General features: G+C 39.3%; 1 protein-coding gene across 2 annotated transcripts in view; it reads right to left on the reverse strand.

Annotated features, from left to right (window-relative positions):
• lhfpl4a (LHFPL tetraspan subfamily member 4a) overlaps positions 1–13,247 on the reverse strand; it is a 34,432-nt gene extending 21,185 nt beyond the window's left edge. Inside the window, exons 1-2 of one of the 2 annotated variants that reach the window (XM_078949620.1) lie at positions 12,730–13,204; positions 12,064–12,599 (exon numbers count right to left, since the gene is read on the reverse strand). In XM_078949620.1, the coding sequence (XP_078805746.1) occupies positions 12,064–12,472 (409 nt within the window). In that variant the 5' untranslated portion in view covers positions 12,473–12,599; positions 12,730–13,204. Of the gene's footprint in view, positions 1–12,063 lie in introns of both variants that reach the window. The other variant, XM_004070271.5, reaches the window with a different exon arrangement.
• Positions 13,248–14,159: the final 912 nt, after the last annotated feature.

Genomic DNA, 14,159 nt, shown 5'->3' on the forward strand with positions numbered 1-14,159 from the left:
ATTGTGATGTTTTCACTTTATTTATGGCCAACTTTGATTCATCATCATTTCTTTCTTTTTTTTCTTTCTTTCCTTCTTTCTTTCTTTCTTTCTTTCTTTTCTGTGCCAGTTATTAACCTTTAAGTTTCATTTTAATCCAGCAATATAGCATTCAACCCTGCATTTTCTTCTGGAAATGCAGCTCCTTCTAGTTTAATCTGTAATCTTACCTAGTATATCAATGTACTGTTTCTTCATACAACAATGTATTTTTGGTTATTATGGTAATATTTAGGAATAGAAAAAAAAAACGTTTCTTTCTCCTTAGTAATAAGTACGCATCTTTTCCTGTAAGGAATGAGAAAAAAATCCCAAAGAAAGAAAAAATAAAATACTGTAGTATTAAGTATAATATAAGTATAATAAATAAGTAAAACTAAAACTAAAAAGTATTATTAGACAAACCCCTCCGATCGTCTTCTAAACAATTTTCAAACTGTTCCCAGTGATCTTATGCCGTTTTTAGCCTAAATCTATAACCTGTACTGGCTGCATGTATTAGGAATATTAGGTTTAAATAGTCACTGTCTTTCTAGCATTTCATTTTATTTACTGTGTAAGTGAATTCAACAATCTGCATGTGCTCACATCAGCATTTCATAGACTTTTCAAAGTTCTTTTTGGTGTGTAGTTTTATTAAACAGCAGGGTCTGGTACACACATTCGTTTTGTCATTCCACACATTGTTCAAAAAGTGCCGATTTGGAGCCAAAAAGATGTATATTTTCATCATGTCTTTATCGCTAAAGATAAACTTTTGAGAATGGAGACTGTCAGTCTGTGTCGTTTGTGCCCCCCTTGTGTCAAGCTCTTCACTCATGCAAGACGCAGCTTGCAGAAAGGGGGGATTGAAGGCGGGGCTATTCATCTCACCACCTCAGAAACCCATTCACACACTGGTGGTAGCTCCACTGCCAAACACTGGCGCCAAACTTCTACCAGGGGCAAAGTGGGGTCGACCGCCTTACAGCTGTGCTTTGGGCCCCCCCGTAGAGGAGATTTTGAAAACAGTGGCTTCACATGGACATAAATATGGCTTTTTAAGACATTTAGATTGTGGGAATTTAGTTAAAAACTTCATAATCATTGTTAAAACACCACTGAGAATGTTTTTATAAAGAAAAAAATGTCATAGGGGACTTTAATAAATGATCAATAAGTTGAAGCATTATTGCTCTCCAAAGTATCCAAAGCTGATCCCAGTGGAAACATGCGGCAGCACTTTGAAACTTAACAGCGAGCTGTGAATCACAAAGGTGTGAGCAAGACTGCATTAAGAGTGTGTCGTGTCCTGTCCATAATGTAATAAAGCTGTCTGAGGCCTGGCCTTCCCTCTGCCTCTGCGTCTGCTCTTTGACCTGCCACCCTCCATCTCTTTAATGGACGGCCTTCTATTTGATGTACAGAGCTTTTATTGGGGCTGAGATCAAGTCTGGTGTGTACGTCTGTTGGAGCGTGGACTGCTGACGGGGCACTTTAGAAGACGCCGCTGCTGCCAGGGATCACTGGCCTACTTGGCATGAAGCTTTCCCTCTTATCATCCTGTCTTTACATCCTTTCACTTCAACTCACAAGAGTAAATTCCCTCCAAGTATTTCACTTTCTTAGTTTTTAATAATGTATGTTTGTAAAATGTAAAACATCTGTAGGAAACGCCACCCAGTCATGAATCAGCTTTCATTTGAACAGGTGGTTTAGCAGAGAGTTTTACGACAGATGCCCTCCCTGAGACAACCCTGAATTGTATTTTATCTGGGCTGGGTACCAGCACAGGGGACCCTGACTTGGGCTCCCTTGTAGCTTTGCAGTTAGGCAGTACTGTGAAGGGTCTTGTCTAAGGACTCACACTGGATTAAGCTCATCAGGTCCCCTGTGAATCTAACTTTGGTTTCCCATGCACCAGTCCTGCATGCAGCCAACTGAGCCATCCAGCCACCAGTAAATAAAGGTGTCTACCTTCAAATTTGGAGCACCAATACCATTAAGGACAGAAACAACAACAAATTATACTGCACTTCTTTACCTCTTTTAAGGGCCAAAGAGATTCATTAATTAATTCACTCACAGCATCACAACTGGAAACCCACTGCTCCTTCACCATGAAGGAGCCAGAACATGATGTTCTGGACAGCCATCCTGGACTAGGACCCTCTACTGCACACAGGAGGGTCTGTTTGGTAGGAAGAAGCTAGTACATCATGGTCCTTTCCTCATTGTCAGTGGGTGCCATAATATCCAGACAAATGCAGCCCACAGTATCTGAATGAAGGCCGTGTCACACAGCGACTACATATATTTTACTCATATTGCATGGATGATAATTGGTCATATGGAAAAAGTGTGAAAAGTCGTGGTCTTTATGTGAAATTTTGACAGATGTATCCCAAATGAACCACGTTAACACCAGGGAAAAGGTATTAATAAACCACGCAAAGAACATGTAAACCAATGTATGCATCTTGCAAAAATCACACACAATTTTGTAAGATATACATAATTGCATATAAAGTATTTAAAAATACGCAAAAACTGCATAATTCTCAACCGACCAAAAATTTTGAACATCACAAAAATGAATTTACGTAAAGACACGTCGACCGAAACCCTTGACGGACATCTGCGCACATCGTCGCATCACTAAAACAAGAAACAGTTATAATTTGAGTATATTATGCATGGATCACAAAAGACCGAAATTTCATACGTGGAAAATGCACAAAATGTACATAGTGGCTGTGTGTCTGTAATACTTCCTCATCAGGAATGTGCTCACACCAAAGCGAAAGGTTGCATTACAGAAGGATAAATTAAGTATTTTTTGCAGAGCTGTCTTTAGCACAAGAATCAGCCACCCAGCAACCTAAATGCTGGTTAATGTAGACACATTAATGTGAACTAGGTTCTGTGAGCAGAGCTCCATAAATGTAATAGCAATAAATTGCATACATTGAAAATACTTGGTTATATTTCTGTATTTAATATAGAGAAGTTTTCTGTAGATGAGATTTACTGATGACTGCACACAAATGCTAATAAACTTAACAAACAAGCTCATGCTCCTGACTTCAGTACACACACACACACACACATGCTGTGTCCTTATAAGATAAAATTTCCCGTTTGCGTGGCGTGTAAACTGGAAAAATGTCCTTCTAAACCTTTGTAACAAACACACACACACATTCTGACTAAGTGACAATGTTGAAAAGGGTCAACAAAATCCATTATTCAGCTGTTGAGATATTTTTAGAAACACCCCAGTGACTTTGGAATTATTTATTAAGTGCCTGATAATTAAAACATGTACGTTTGGTTGAAAAAAGCCAACAGAAATCTCAACGAGGGAGAGCGGGGAGCAGGATATCCCCCAGGGAAGCTCTCTTCTCTGCCTCCTCTGGCTTTTTACAGGACCACTGCAGCATCTCTTTAACCGTTTAGAGCCCGCGTTTATCTGCCGGAGGAAGCTGTTTCCCCGAAAATGCAAATCCATGTAGACAAATGCACGTATGCCAGAGCTGAGAACAGAAAGTAAAATGTTTTATTAATAATTGAGCTTTCTCACCATTGTGTATATGTTTGCCTGTGTGAACATGCTTGAGCGAGGCCGTGCACACAACTGCACGCATGTACCATCAGCTGAAATAATTAAAATGATGCAGCATTTTCAACGTTAAAAATGCCTTTGTGTTTTCATCGTCCGTGTATTATTTCAATGATAGACATACACAAAAACTATAATTGCAAGGAAAATATTAACTGTGTTTAATATTTAACTGTATTTAACAACTGGACTGAGTGACCCCTCCAAACAGGAAGGGTCCTGCCGGCTCCAAGAAGCCAAAATCACGTAGACTTCTATAGAGAAATAAGTTTACTTTACTATATTTTCACAATCGGGAAATTGTTCTCCACATTTGACCCATCTCCTGGGGGAGCAGTGAGCTGCAGCCGAGCCGCGCTCGGGAGTCAGTGGCGTTAAGGGTCTTGCCCAAGGGCCCTCACTGGGTGATGTTAATTGCTCGCCTTTCACCTTACCAACAGAGCTACCCAGCCGCTAACTAATAAAGCCAAATAAAGCAAAATAAACAGCTGTTACTTAGTCATTTTATTGGTCAGAACCATTCTGGCTCTGATACCTTTTTTAACATGTTCTTGATCCTTATTTTTCTCATATTTCTTTCAGATGCCTCAATTAGAGTAGCTGGTAAGCTTGCTTGACAGATTTTGAGTGGCCGCTTTCAAGTGGTAGTAATGGGGCCTTCCAACAAGCTCACTTCTGATTGGTGAGAGTGGTTGTCATAGAAACTAGGACCAGCCCACACCAATCACTGCATACTGACGTCGTCTTGCTTCAACATAGCGGTGTCCGTATGGTGGCTGAATTGACTTCATTTTTTTTTAGGGTTCATAACCGACTGCATCCATGTGAATTGTACAAATGAGTGGGATGGCCCACTCTCTCCACTGGGAGGTGGTACCATTGGGACATTTTTACGTATAAATCTTTGGCTGGATTTCTGCCTCCCGATCCCTTGTGCTATCTTGTGGGGTCCAGATGACCCCACTCCCAACGTTAATGTGCCTTTGAGGCCGGTTACACGAGGGCTACACACGCACTTCCTGTATGATCAAAGGATCAGTTGTTGCTTACTGTCCCATTGGCCACACAGAACGTGGGAAGAAAGCTTTGTTCATGCATCTCCCTTGGCCTGGAATATCTTTCAAAAAGGTTGGCCACTAACTAAACTGGCATCATTAAATATTAACAAAGCAAAGCTCAAAGAAATTCCATGAAATGTTGTAATTATTTCTCTTGATCGCTGATTTAACAGTTTTTATGATTCATTTTTTCCAAGTGTTGTGTTTTATTCCCTTTAATGGCCCAGTGTTTTAATGTATTTTGTTGTTGTTCTACAGTCTTTTGACTGTCATAGTGTTTCAAAGTTTTAATGTGTCTGTGAGTTGGACACTGACTGTGGCTGCCTCTTGGCCAGGACTCCCTTGCAAAAAAAATTTTTAATCTCAGTGGGAATATCCTAGTTAAAAAAAAAAAAAAAGTAGATAAATTAAATAAATTGGTTGGAGCCGGAGGTTAACCATTTTTCATGGCTGACGTCAGAGTCACTCGGTCCAGCGCCACGATACAGTAGTAGTTTGAATAGTTTCAGTGTTCATTTCCTCCACTGGAAACAACTGGAAAATGGTTGTTTTACCGGGTAGCTTTGGTAACATTGGGTAATTTGGTCTGAAGAGCTAATTTTCAAAGTGTTTAACCCTCTGCATTACAGAAAGGAGAGTTCCTTATTTACTCTTTTGAGAGGACATGAACTTTCGTTTGTAAACTTACATTCTCTTAGAAGATGCCGATGCAATAACGAGGTTACAGGATACTAAAACAGTGGTCAGCCAAAAGGTTAAAGGTCAAAAGCTGTCTTTTATGGACTATACAGTGGTCCTTTGCTACAGCATGGTTCAACTTCTGCTGTCTCATTGTTTAGCATATTTTTTTTATTACAATTTTGCATTTTTTTTCTTTTTTACAGCGCACTGTGTTCTGGATTCTGATTGGCTGTAGACTTTGTCAGTCAGTCTCCTTTGTGTAGTGCACAGAAATGTGTGGAGGTTGCCAAATTTAGATAAAACTTTAAAAATCGTTTTTGTTTTTTATTGCATAAAACTGGACTTCTTTTTCAATGAAGGTTTGAACTTTGAGAGTTTAAACAAGACAGAAAAGTGTCAAAATGTTCATGTAAGTCTGAAAAAAGTGTAGCAAATTTGTAGTAAGGAGTTTTGTTGCCTTCAAGTATCTGTAATTGTTGTAAAAAAATACTTCTACTAGGCAGACTTAGTCTAACGCAGGTACCTTTTAGAAGGTAACCTTTGCAAAAAATGAAGGACCACCATAAATACTGATGTGATATATAGTAACACAACAACAGAGATAAGCAACAGTATGTTTTTTTGTACCTTTAAATGTTTTTCAAATCTCAGAGCTTATTTTCCTGTAAAATCTTCTGTCACTTAATGCAGGAAACATAAGCGGGGTAAGAACACATAAAAAGTTGTCCTATTTACTCACAACCTTTGTTTTCCTCGCAAAATAATAGGCTGGAATAAAAACGTAAAAGTTTTCCATTCATGATGGTGAGATATTTTAACAGAATTGTCCTATAATTTGAGGTTTTGTTAGCGAAAAGAAAAAACAAGTTACACATTTTATCCACACTTTCATTCATCAGTTTAAAAAGATTTAATATAAATATCTTTACCGACTTTTACTTTAGTGAATTTGCCCTGACTGAAGTTTAGCATCAAGGTTTTTCATTTCAAACATGAATCTGTGCCTCTCTAATTGTGTTCACATGACCTTGTTCCATCTGGCGCTAGGTTTTGCAGTTGAAGTAAAGTTCAGAAAACTCCATACTATTGATGATTGATTGGGCTTCGATGGAGGACAGCATGGATAAGATTTAGCGTCTGTTTCTCTCAGAGCACATAGGAGCTGTCTCTTTTAATTTGTTTTAAAGATTTGTTTTAATTCTAAGATGTTTGCATCTATATAGTGCTTGGAATGAGCGGTTTATGAAGCTGCCCCACCTCAGAGACCTGGATCTGTGACAGTTTTAGGTGAGACTTTCCATGAGGAGTTATTGCTAAAAAGCATTTGACTCTAACTTGAGGACGTTTACATTTATATATATAATATTATTCACAAGAGCTGATGAAGCTCAAATAATCACACAACTACAAAGCAAAAAATGGAAACTCTTGATTGCTCCTGCCCTGTCAGATTATTAGGTCAGTGATGGAAGTTAGTTTTTTAGTCTTTTATTCATTTTCTACATTATGTTTATTTTTACACCTTTAATATGAAGCTTAAGAGCAAAATTTTGATGATCTTTTTTAAACTTGATTATTTTCTGTAGCTCCAAATGAACAAAAACTCAACTGACTGTAGCAAAACTGGATGAATCTTCGTATTGAACTTGGAAAAAAAAAAAGGCATTTGAGAGCCTCGTAACAGAGGACGCCTTATGTCACATTGTGACATCATGGTTTGGAACATTTGACTTCTCGCTAAAGGCCGATCATCTTTTGATCTGTTCAAAATGGTCTTTTTATTTTTATTGTGCCGTTTTTAGTCAAAATCATCAAACTTGTGTCATTTTCTAGGACGTACTTTCTGCAGAATCTGTAGGATTATAAAAGAAAAACTCAGAAATTGAATTTTGTGCTCATTTACTTTGTATATGCCCTCTATCACCAGAAAAATGCCACTAGAACACTTTAAAAACTGGGTTTTCAAAACATTTAATTAACTCTTTCCAGGTTGGAATTAGCTTAATCTAGAAAAAAAAAGTATTTTTTTGGCTTTTTACTGATTCCATTATTGGTAAATAAATCATTGCTAGCTGTTTTTGTTAGCAGTCGTTTAAACTAAAACTCTGTCCACAAAAATGATGTTTTGGAGGAAGATGAAACATGTGGAACAGCAATATTTCCTGGTCTGACAGTTTACATTTTCACCAAAGCTAACCAGTGTTAAGTTAAGTGGGATAAACTCATAGCAGCTGCTTCAGGACATTTATTGACATCATCTTAGCATCTTCAAGCCTCAGAAAAACTTAGTAACATGTTTAAATTGGTCTTTAATTAACGTGATTTCACACATATCTTTTGTTTCAGCCTCTTTCCTCCTAAAGACATTGTAATAAATGTTAACTTTAGCATAAATGAGTTCCCCTGCAGCGCCCCAACATAAACTCACTCACTCATTCAGTGAAAGACTGAACAGTCTGTCAGGTTGTTTCTCCCAAGACAGCTTCTCTCCTGTGCCATGGCCCATGTACTGCTTAGTTCTGTTTAATATTGCAGCATACAAGGTCAGACAGGAAGGAAGGATGGAGCCATGAGCTGATGGAGACGAGGGAGAGAGGCAGTCATCAGGCTGCGTTGGTGTAGTCCCACATTTAAGGTGGAGCCATGGAAAAGAAGGGTTAGAATGAGAGAAAAAGGGTGGATGAGAGACGATGGCTGAGGAAGAGACCTCCCAAGGTCTGCTGAGATTAAAAATGTTGGGCCTTCATTTCTGCTTCCCTGAAGCTTTTTCCACAAAATTCGTCCTAGGTCGAACGAATGTGAGTTTAAACTGAAGCTCCAGCCATTTTCCCCAGAGCTTTCCTGCTGAATTAATCAAAATCCAAGCGAAGGTGTGAGCAGCAAAGCTCTGCACAAACGGAGGGTACTTTTGGGAAATCAAGCCCTAACTTTTGCCTCTTTTTTAAAAAAAAAATGCAATTTAGTCTAAATTTTGAGTTTTAAAAATGACCACATTATCAATTTTGCCACTAAGGTTTGACATAAAAGGGTTGGAAGAGTTAAAGACTGTGGAAAACAGCTGCTTCTTCCTGTAATCTGCATTTTTGAGACTAGCTAATGCTTTGCAGAAGCATCCATTTTCTTCTCATTTCAGTTAAATCATTCAAAATTAACTCAAATTTAGCTTTTTGTGCAGTTTTTCACAAACGATCCAAAATGTTTTGCAAAGAAAGATTGTTCCCTTTCAGAAATATAGTGTAAAAATCCAAAAGAACAGCCTCTAAAATTTGTGAACACGGAAATGTTTGAATAAATAGTGATAAATAAGATAAGTGGGGAAAAAAGCAACAATAACATCTGTTACTTTTTCCAAGAAATTTAATTCAGTCATACAAAAGATAAAGTTTCAGTGCTTTGGTTTAAGATGACGCCAGCCCAAAGGGAGGATCCCTCCATGAAATATTTACCGTTTTCATTCAGAGGGACAGGAGTTGAGTTGTGACGTTCTGTGAAGCTAAACTGAGTCATTCATGGTCTCCATGGTGACATAATTGATCACTGGAGTCAATGAGTTTATTAAAAAAATAATTCACCAGAGGTACCTGGGGTAAAAGGCAGGATTTTTAAATATAAAAAAAAAAATGTTCAGGGTATGAGATTACTTTTTTTGTTTTTGGATAATTTTATTCCCTTGATGTCTGAATTTATTTCTATCTCTGAAAATAAAAAATCACTGATATTTTGTTTTCATATTGATGAAGATAATTTTGGAGTACAAGTGGTTTGTTGCATTTGTGCATCAATAGGCGGTAAAAGAAGATCATTAATGGCTTGTTTCAACATTGTGCACCATTTTACCCTCGTTCTCCCAGTCTCACAGTGATGCGTATTTATTGTATTGTTTTAACTTTAATAATTAATGTTGTTGCTGTTAATGCTGTTATCAGTAAAACAGACAAGAAGAAGCCATTGTTAAAAAATACTGAGGGTTTTAAAGAGCGATGGGGCATGTAGGACTGACTTGGGGCATTTGTCCTATTTGTTCTATGCACCAAGTTCTTAAACTGTTCTTAGATCTACCGTGTTTATCCTCACAAGTTCTCCTCTCCCAGAGTTTTGGTAAACTCCTGGTTTTAGTTCTGGAAAAAGAAATATTTTTCATTATTGACTACACAAGTGAGTATTTCTTTTGTAAATTTTGTAAGTTTGATCAAAATAAGGGGATATTTTTTACAGCAAATAGCAAAGCCTGTTGAACACCACAACTAGGTGTGAAAGCATAGATTAAAAAGATATGTGATGTCAATGAACAAACAATCTGGCATTAAATAGAAAATGTTGATTTTAGTTATAAATAAATCAACTGATAAATTTTTAAATTGATCAAATCAGTTGTTACCTTGATTTCCTTGCCTGGAATTTTTTACAGAAACAAACAAAAATGGACTACAACGACAAAACGAGGCAACAAATTCGTTGTTTTTCTGCCACAAAAGAAATGGTCTAAAACAAAAAAAGTGTCGTCGATGAAACATAGAAATTAACACTGAATGTTAAAAAACTCTCTAACTGTCTTTAATTGCAGTTATGTTAATGTTAATTTTTTAATAAAAATGACTTGACTTCTTTATTTAGCATATTTTCACAATAAAATAATTAAAAAGAAGTGCCTAGTGTTAGTTTTCTTCATAAATTACAAAAAAAATAAATAACAGGATGTTAAGCAGAATGCAAAAAATTGGAATAAATGAAGAAAAAAAAATGGAAGTTTGAAATATTTAAGGAACAAGAAAGAAACTAAAACTAAAATATGAATAAACAAAGAAATCTTCAACCAAAACAGCAGACTGATCATTCTGGTATAAAACGTTGCTTTTCTGCCGAGAAATGTGAACGCCAACTTAAATTACCTTTTGCTTCGACTTCATTCACATTGAAAAAGTAAAGTTTACATTCATGCTAGCTTTGGCTTCTGTTCAGCTATACGATGCCAAGGCTCCCAGTTCCAGCGCGATCTGCCAAGAGTCCTAAATCCCCAGCCTTGGCTCTACTTCCAGACTTTCCTCATCTTTTATTCATTCTTAACTAAACCAATAAGTTCCATTAATATTTCCAGCGTGATCCACAGTCTGACACCAAGTCAGCTGCACCACAGATTACAGGTGTAGCTCTGCTTGGGCTTTAAGCCAACCAGAGTGTCTAGGGTCAATCCGCTCGCTATCTAACATTTGTTCTCCACTTTGACCACGCCAGCCCGTTCCTGAATTCCCAGGATGTGGCTGGGCGGTGCCAGGAGGGCTGCTGCTTCTCCCAGCAGGCCACAGTGATGATTAAACGATCATCTCCAAGGTGCTGAATAGCATTAGGCCGTCTGCCAGCCTGTTAGAGTTCCTAAACCTTCACCAGATTTAAAAGAGTCCACAAGAGTCGAACCTTCTTAGGTCTATAGCGTATTTAACCCTTGTGCTATCCCATGCACTTTAACATTGGGAGTTGGGTCATCTAGACCCACTAGACAGTGCTCTGAACCTTTTTTCTTCAATGATTTGTGATCTTCATTGGTGTCCATGGATTACATGAAATCTTTCCACCTTTATCCACGTTTGTCATGGTAGGGAGAACACGTCAATGGTCATCTTGACCCCATAGGGTAGCACAAGGGTTAATATGAGCAAGAAAATAACTTAAATGTCACCAAATTTCATTATAAATATTGTTTGAGAAAACGCTGCTGCGGTTTATCAGCTTTTTTGCTGAATTCTTGGCTTGAGGTCACATTTGGGAAAGACTGGAATTCCTCCTTAAATGAATAAATAAATGAACCTAAAGTTGATTTTTCATGAAAAAGCGGTAAAACAAAAAGAGCAAAACTGGTTTTGTCTGATCATGGAGTTGCAAACAGCTTTCACCACACTCGGCAGAACAGAGGAGCGTGTGGGCAGATGAGGATGAGAAAAAGAACAATACAGAAGAAAAAAAAGTGCTGATCTCTTTGCCTTCTTCTCATTTGGTATGCTGACTGTTTCTGCACAGAAAATTGACTCCCACGCTTTTCTGCCTGGCACTATTTATCACACTGATCAGCTTATAAAGATAGATATGGGATCCATTTATTTATTGCAACTGTGATAGATTTTCCCCCCCTTTTTTTTGCCACAGCACATGACAAATTTTGCTGCAGTTGCGGCTCAGGAAAGAAAATTTTCTACTCTGAGAGACTCTGACATTTAGGAATTCGCAGTTGGGATTCAGAAAATTGACTTGATTTTTTTGTGGCTTCGGCACAAAATGTTCCACAGGAGAGTTTTCAGGAAACCACCGACTGGCCTCGGTGAGGTGGAATCCAAAGATTAAAAAAAAAAAAAAAAGACAGTAATCCAATCGACCTGGAATCATCCTAAAATAGCAGCTGTGTGGTGGCAGCCCATGGGGGTCGGATGGATGGATGGATGGATGGATGGATGGATGGAAGGAGGACATGTCATCAGCACTAAGCAAACATCCTGGAGATGCATGAGTGTTTCCCCCCAGAACGTAGTTGTGTGCGTAAAATGTCTGCAGATTTCCTATTTCTACAGACGTGGAGTCACGTGACAGCCCCATGATGTTCGGGTGAATCAGGTTTCCTGGATGCGCTAAAGTGTCATCACCCTAATGACATTACAGGAGAAGAGAGGAAGAAGAAGAAGAAGAAGAGGAACCCACCGCACAGCAGTTGCATCCACGCACACGTCTTGTAAACGGTGGAGGTGTTGCAGAAGAAGAAGAGCGCCATGCAGCCGATGCAGCTGAGGATCAGCACCATGGACAGCAGCACGAACACCGAGGCCGCCTTGAAGGCTCCGGACGGGATGGAGCTGAAGTCGGAGAAGCTGCCCACGCAAGTCAACTCCCGGCTGGGCGACGGCCCGGTGCCCACGCAGTAGTGGAAGAGGCCAAAGTAGCCGGCCTGCGGCGTGTTGACGCTGTCGCCGATCCAGTAGGGCTGGATGAACACCACCACGTTGACGATGGCGAAGCAGATGGTGAAGATGGCCCACAGCACCCCGATGGCCCGGGAGTTGCGCATATAATTGTCGTGATAGATCTTGGAGGCTTCTTGGGAAGGCAACATGTTTGGTCTTTGCTTCTCACAGACACCCCCGTCCTGCTTTTTCTTGACTCTAAATTAAAATATGTTTGTGTGAAAAAAAAATCCCTTTGCTTGTCACACGTCAGGATCCAGTTCCCTTCAAACGGACCTTAAAAAACCATGGAATGAGAACAGAACCGGGAAATTCAGATCAAACATAATCAAAATGAGCATGGGGAGGGGGGGCATTAAAGCAATATAAAATCATCGCCTTTTTCCCTCTCTAATGAATAATTTACCGACACCAGTGATTCAACATTGCCGTCTCAGGCTGCTCTCCTCGGGGCTACACTGGAAACGAGGAGGACGGCGCCATCCACAGTCTTCCCTTTGTTTCTCGGGTGGAGGGGTGCTAAAGCCGCATCTCGTCCTCATCCATCAGGCTCTCCTGGCTCTCCGTGATCATCACCAGGTTGCTGCCCGTAGCGCCGGCGGTGGAGCCCGATCCCGCCTTCCGAGGCATACGTGAGGGAGCTCCCCTTCCTCCGCGCGCCCTCAACGTCCACGCAGCATGTGGCAACCAACGGAGAAAAGAACAAAACAAGACCCCCCCCAAAAAAAAGGGTAAAAGAAAAAAAAAAAGGAAGAGCGGCTCTCTGGGCGACCCCTCTGTCAAATATCAACAGTCCTCTTTCCCGACATCCTCCACCGCCTCGACTCCATTATCAGCACGGTCTGGTCGAAATCCTTCCCCCGCTATGTCTCTCTCTCATCTCTCTTTCTGCGTCCTCCTCCTCCCGGTTCTCTGCGCGCCCCCGGAAGATGCTGATGTTGTACTGATGACAGCGATGCTGCGCGCTCCCGCTCGTGCGCGCGCACCCGCTTTCGTGTTCACCTTGAATCTTGGATTCAGGTTCCCAAAAAGGAAATGCTCTCTCTAAATGACAAATACAGACAAATACACTGCAAATAAACAGGGACAGGTTTGTTGAAACTAATAAAAGTACAATGTTTTTAACATAAACCGATATGCAGTATAGTTAAGATGATCTAAAAAAGGCTTAATAATGTTACACAGCAAACTGTTTTTGAAGAAAGATTATGTCAAATATAGTTTTTTTAAACTGATAACCATGAAAAACACGTTTAAAGTGGTGCTGGTTGACTGCCTCTTTTCCAGGAGCAGAACTTCAGCCACACCTTATTGTATTGTATTGTATTGTATTTATTACAGGAACAATGCATAGAAAAACAGCGTGGAGTGCTCTAAAATAGAGAAACACTGTACATTCTTGTAGCCTTAGCTAATTTTCATCCTCTGTCCCGTGCTGAGCATGGTCAGCCACCTAGAGACTGTAGATAAAAGAAATCAAATAAAAAAGTACATTAGAAAAAGGTTCAGCGCACTGTCTAGTGGATCTAGATTACCCAACTCCCAATGGTAAAGTGCCTAGAATGGCACAAGGGTTACCATGAAATTGCATCACATAAAATCAACATAACATAGATTAAGTTAAAAAAGGTTTAAAATACATAGTTTACCACGTATACATCAAGGAAATTTCAAAAGGCTTGTGTAGACTTATATTTCATTTCATGTAAATGTTGATTGGATTTGAAATACATCTTGTACTACTACAAAAAAATTGCCAAAATCAGACAATACTACGGACATTTATGAAACCCCCCCCCCCATGTTTTATTTTGACTTTTGTTTGGGAAACAGTTT

Source organism: Oryzias latipes, chromosome 7 (assembly GCF_053564925.1).
Source record: "Oryzias latipes strain Hd-rR chromosome 7, Olatipes_Hd-rR_3.1".
Taxonomy (NCBI): domain Eukaryota; kingdom Metazoa; phylum Chordata; class Actinopteri; order Beloniformes; family Adrianichthyidae; genus Oryzias; species Oryzias latipes.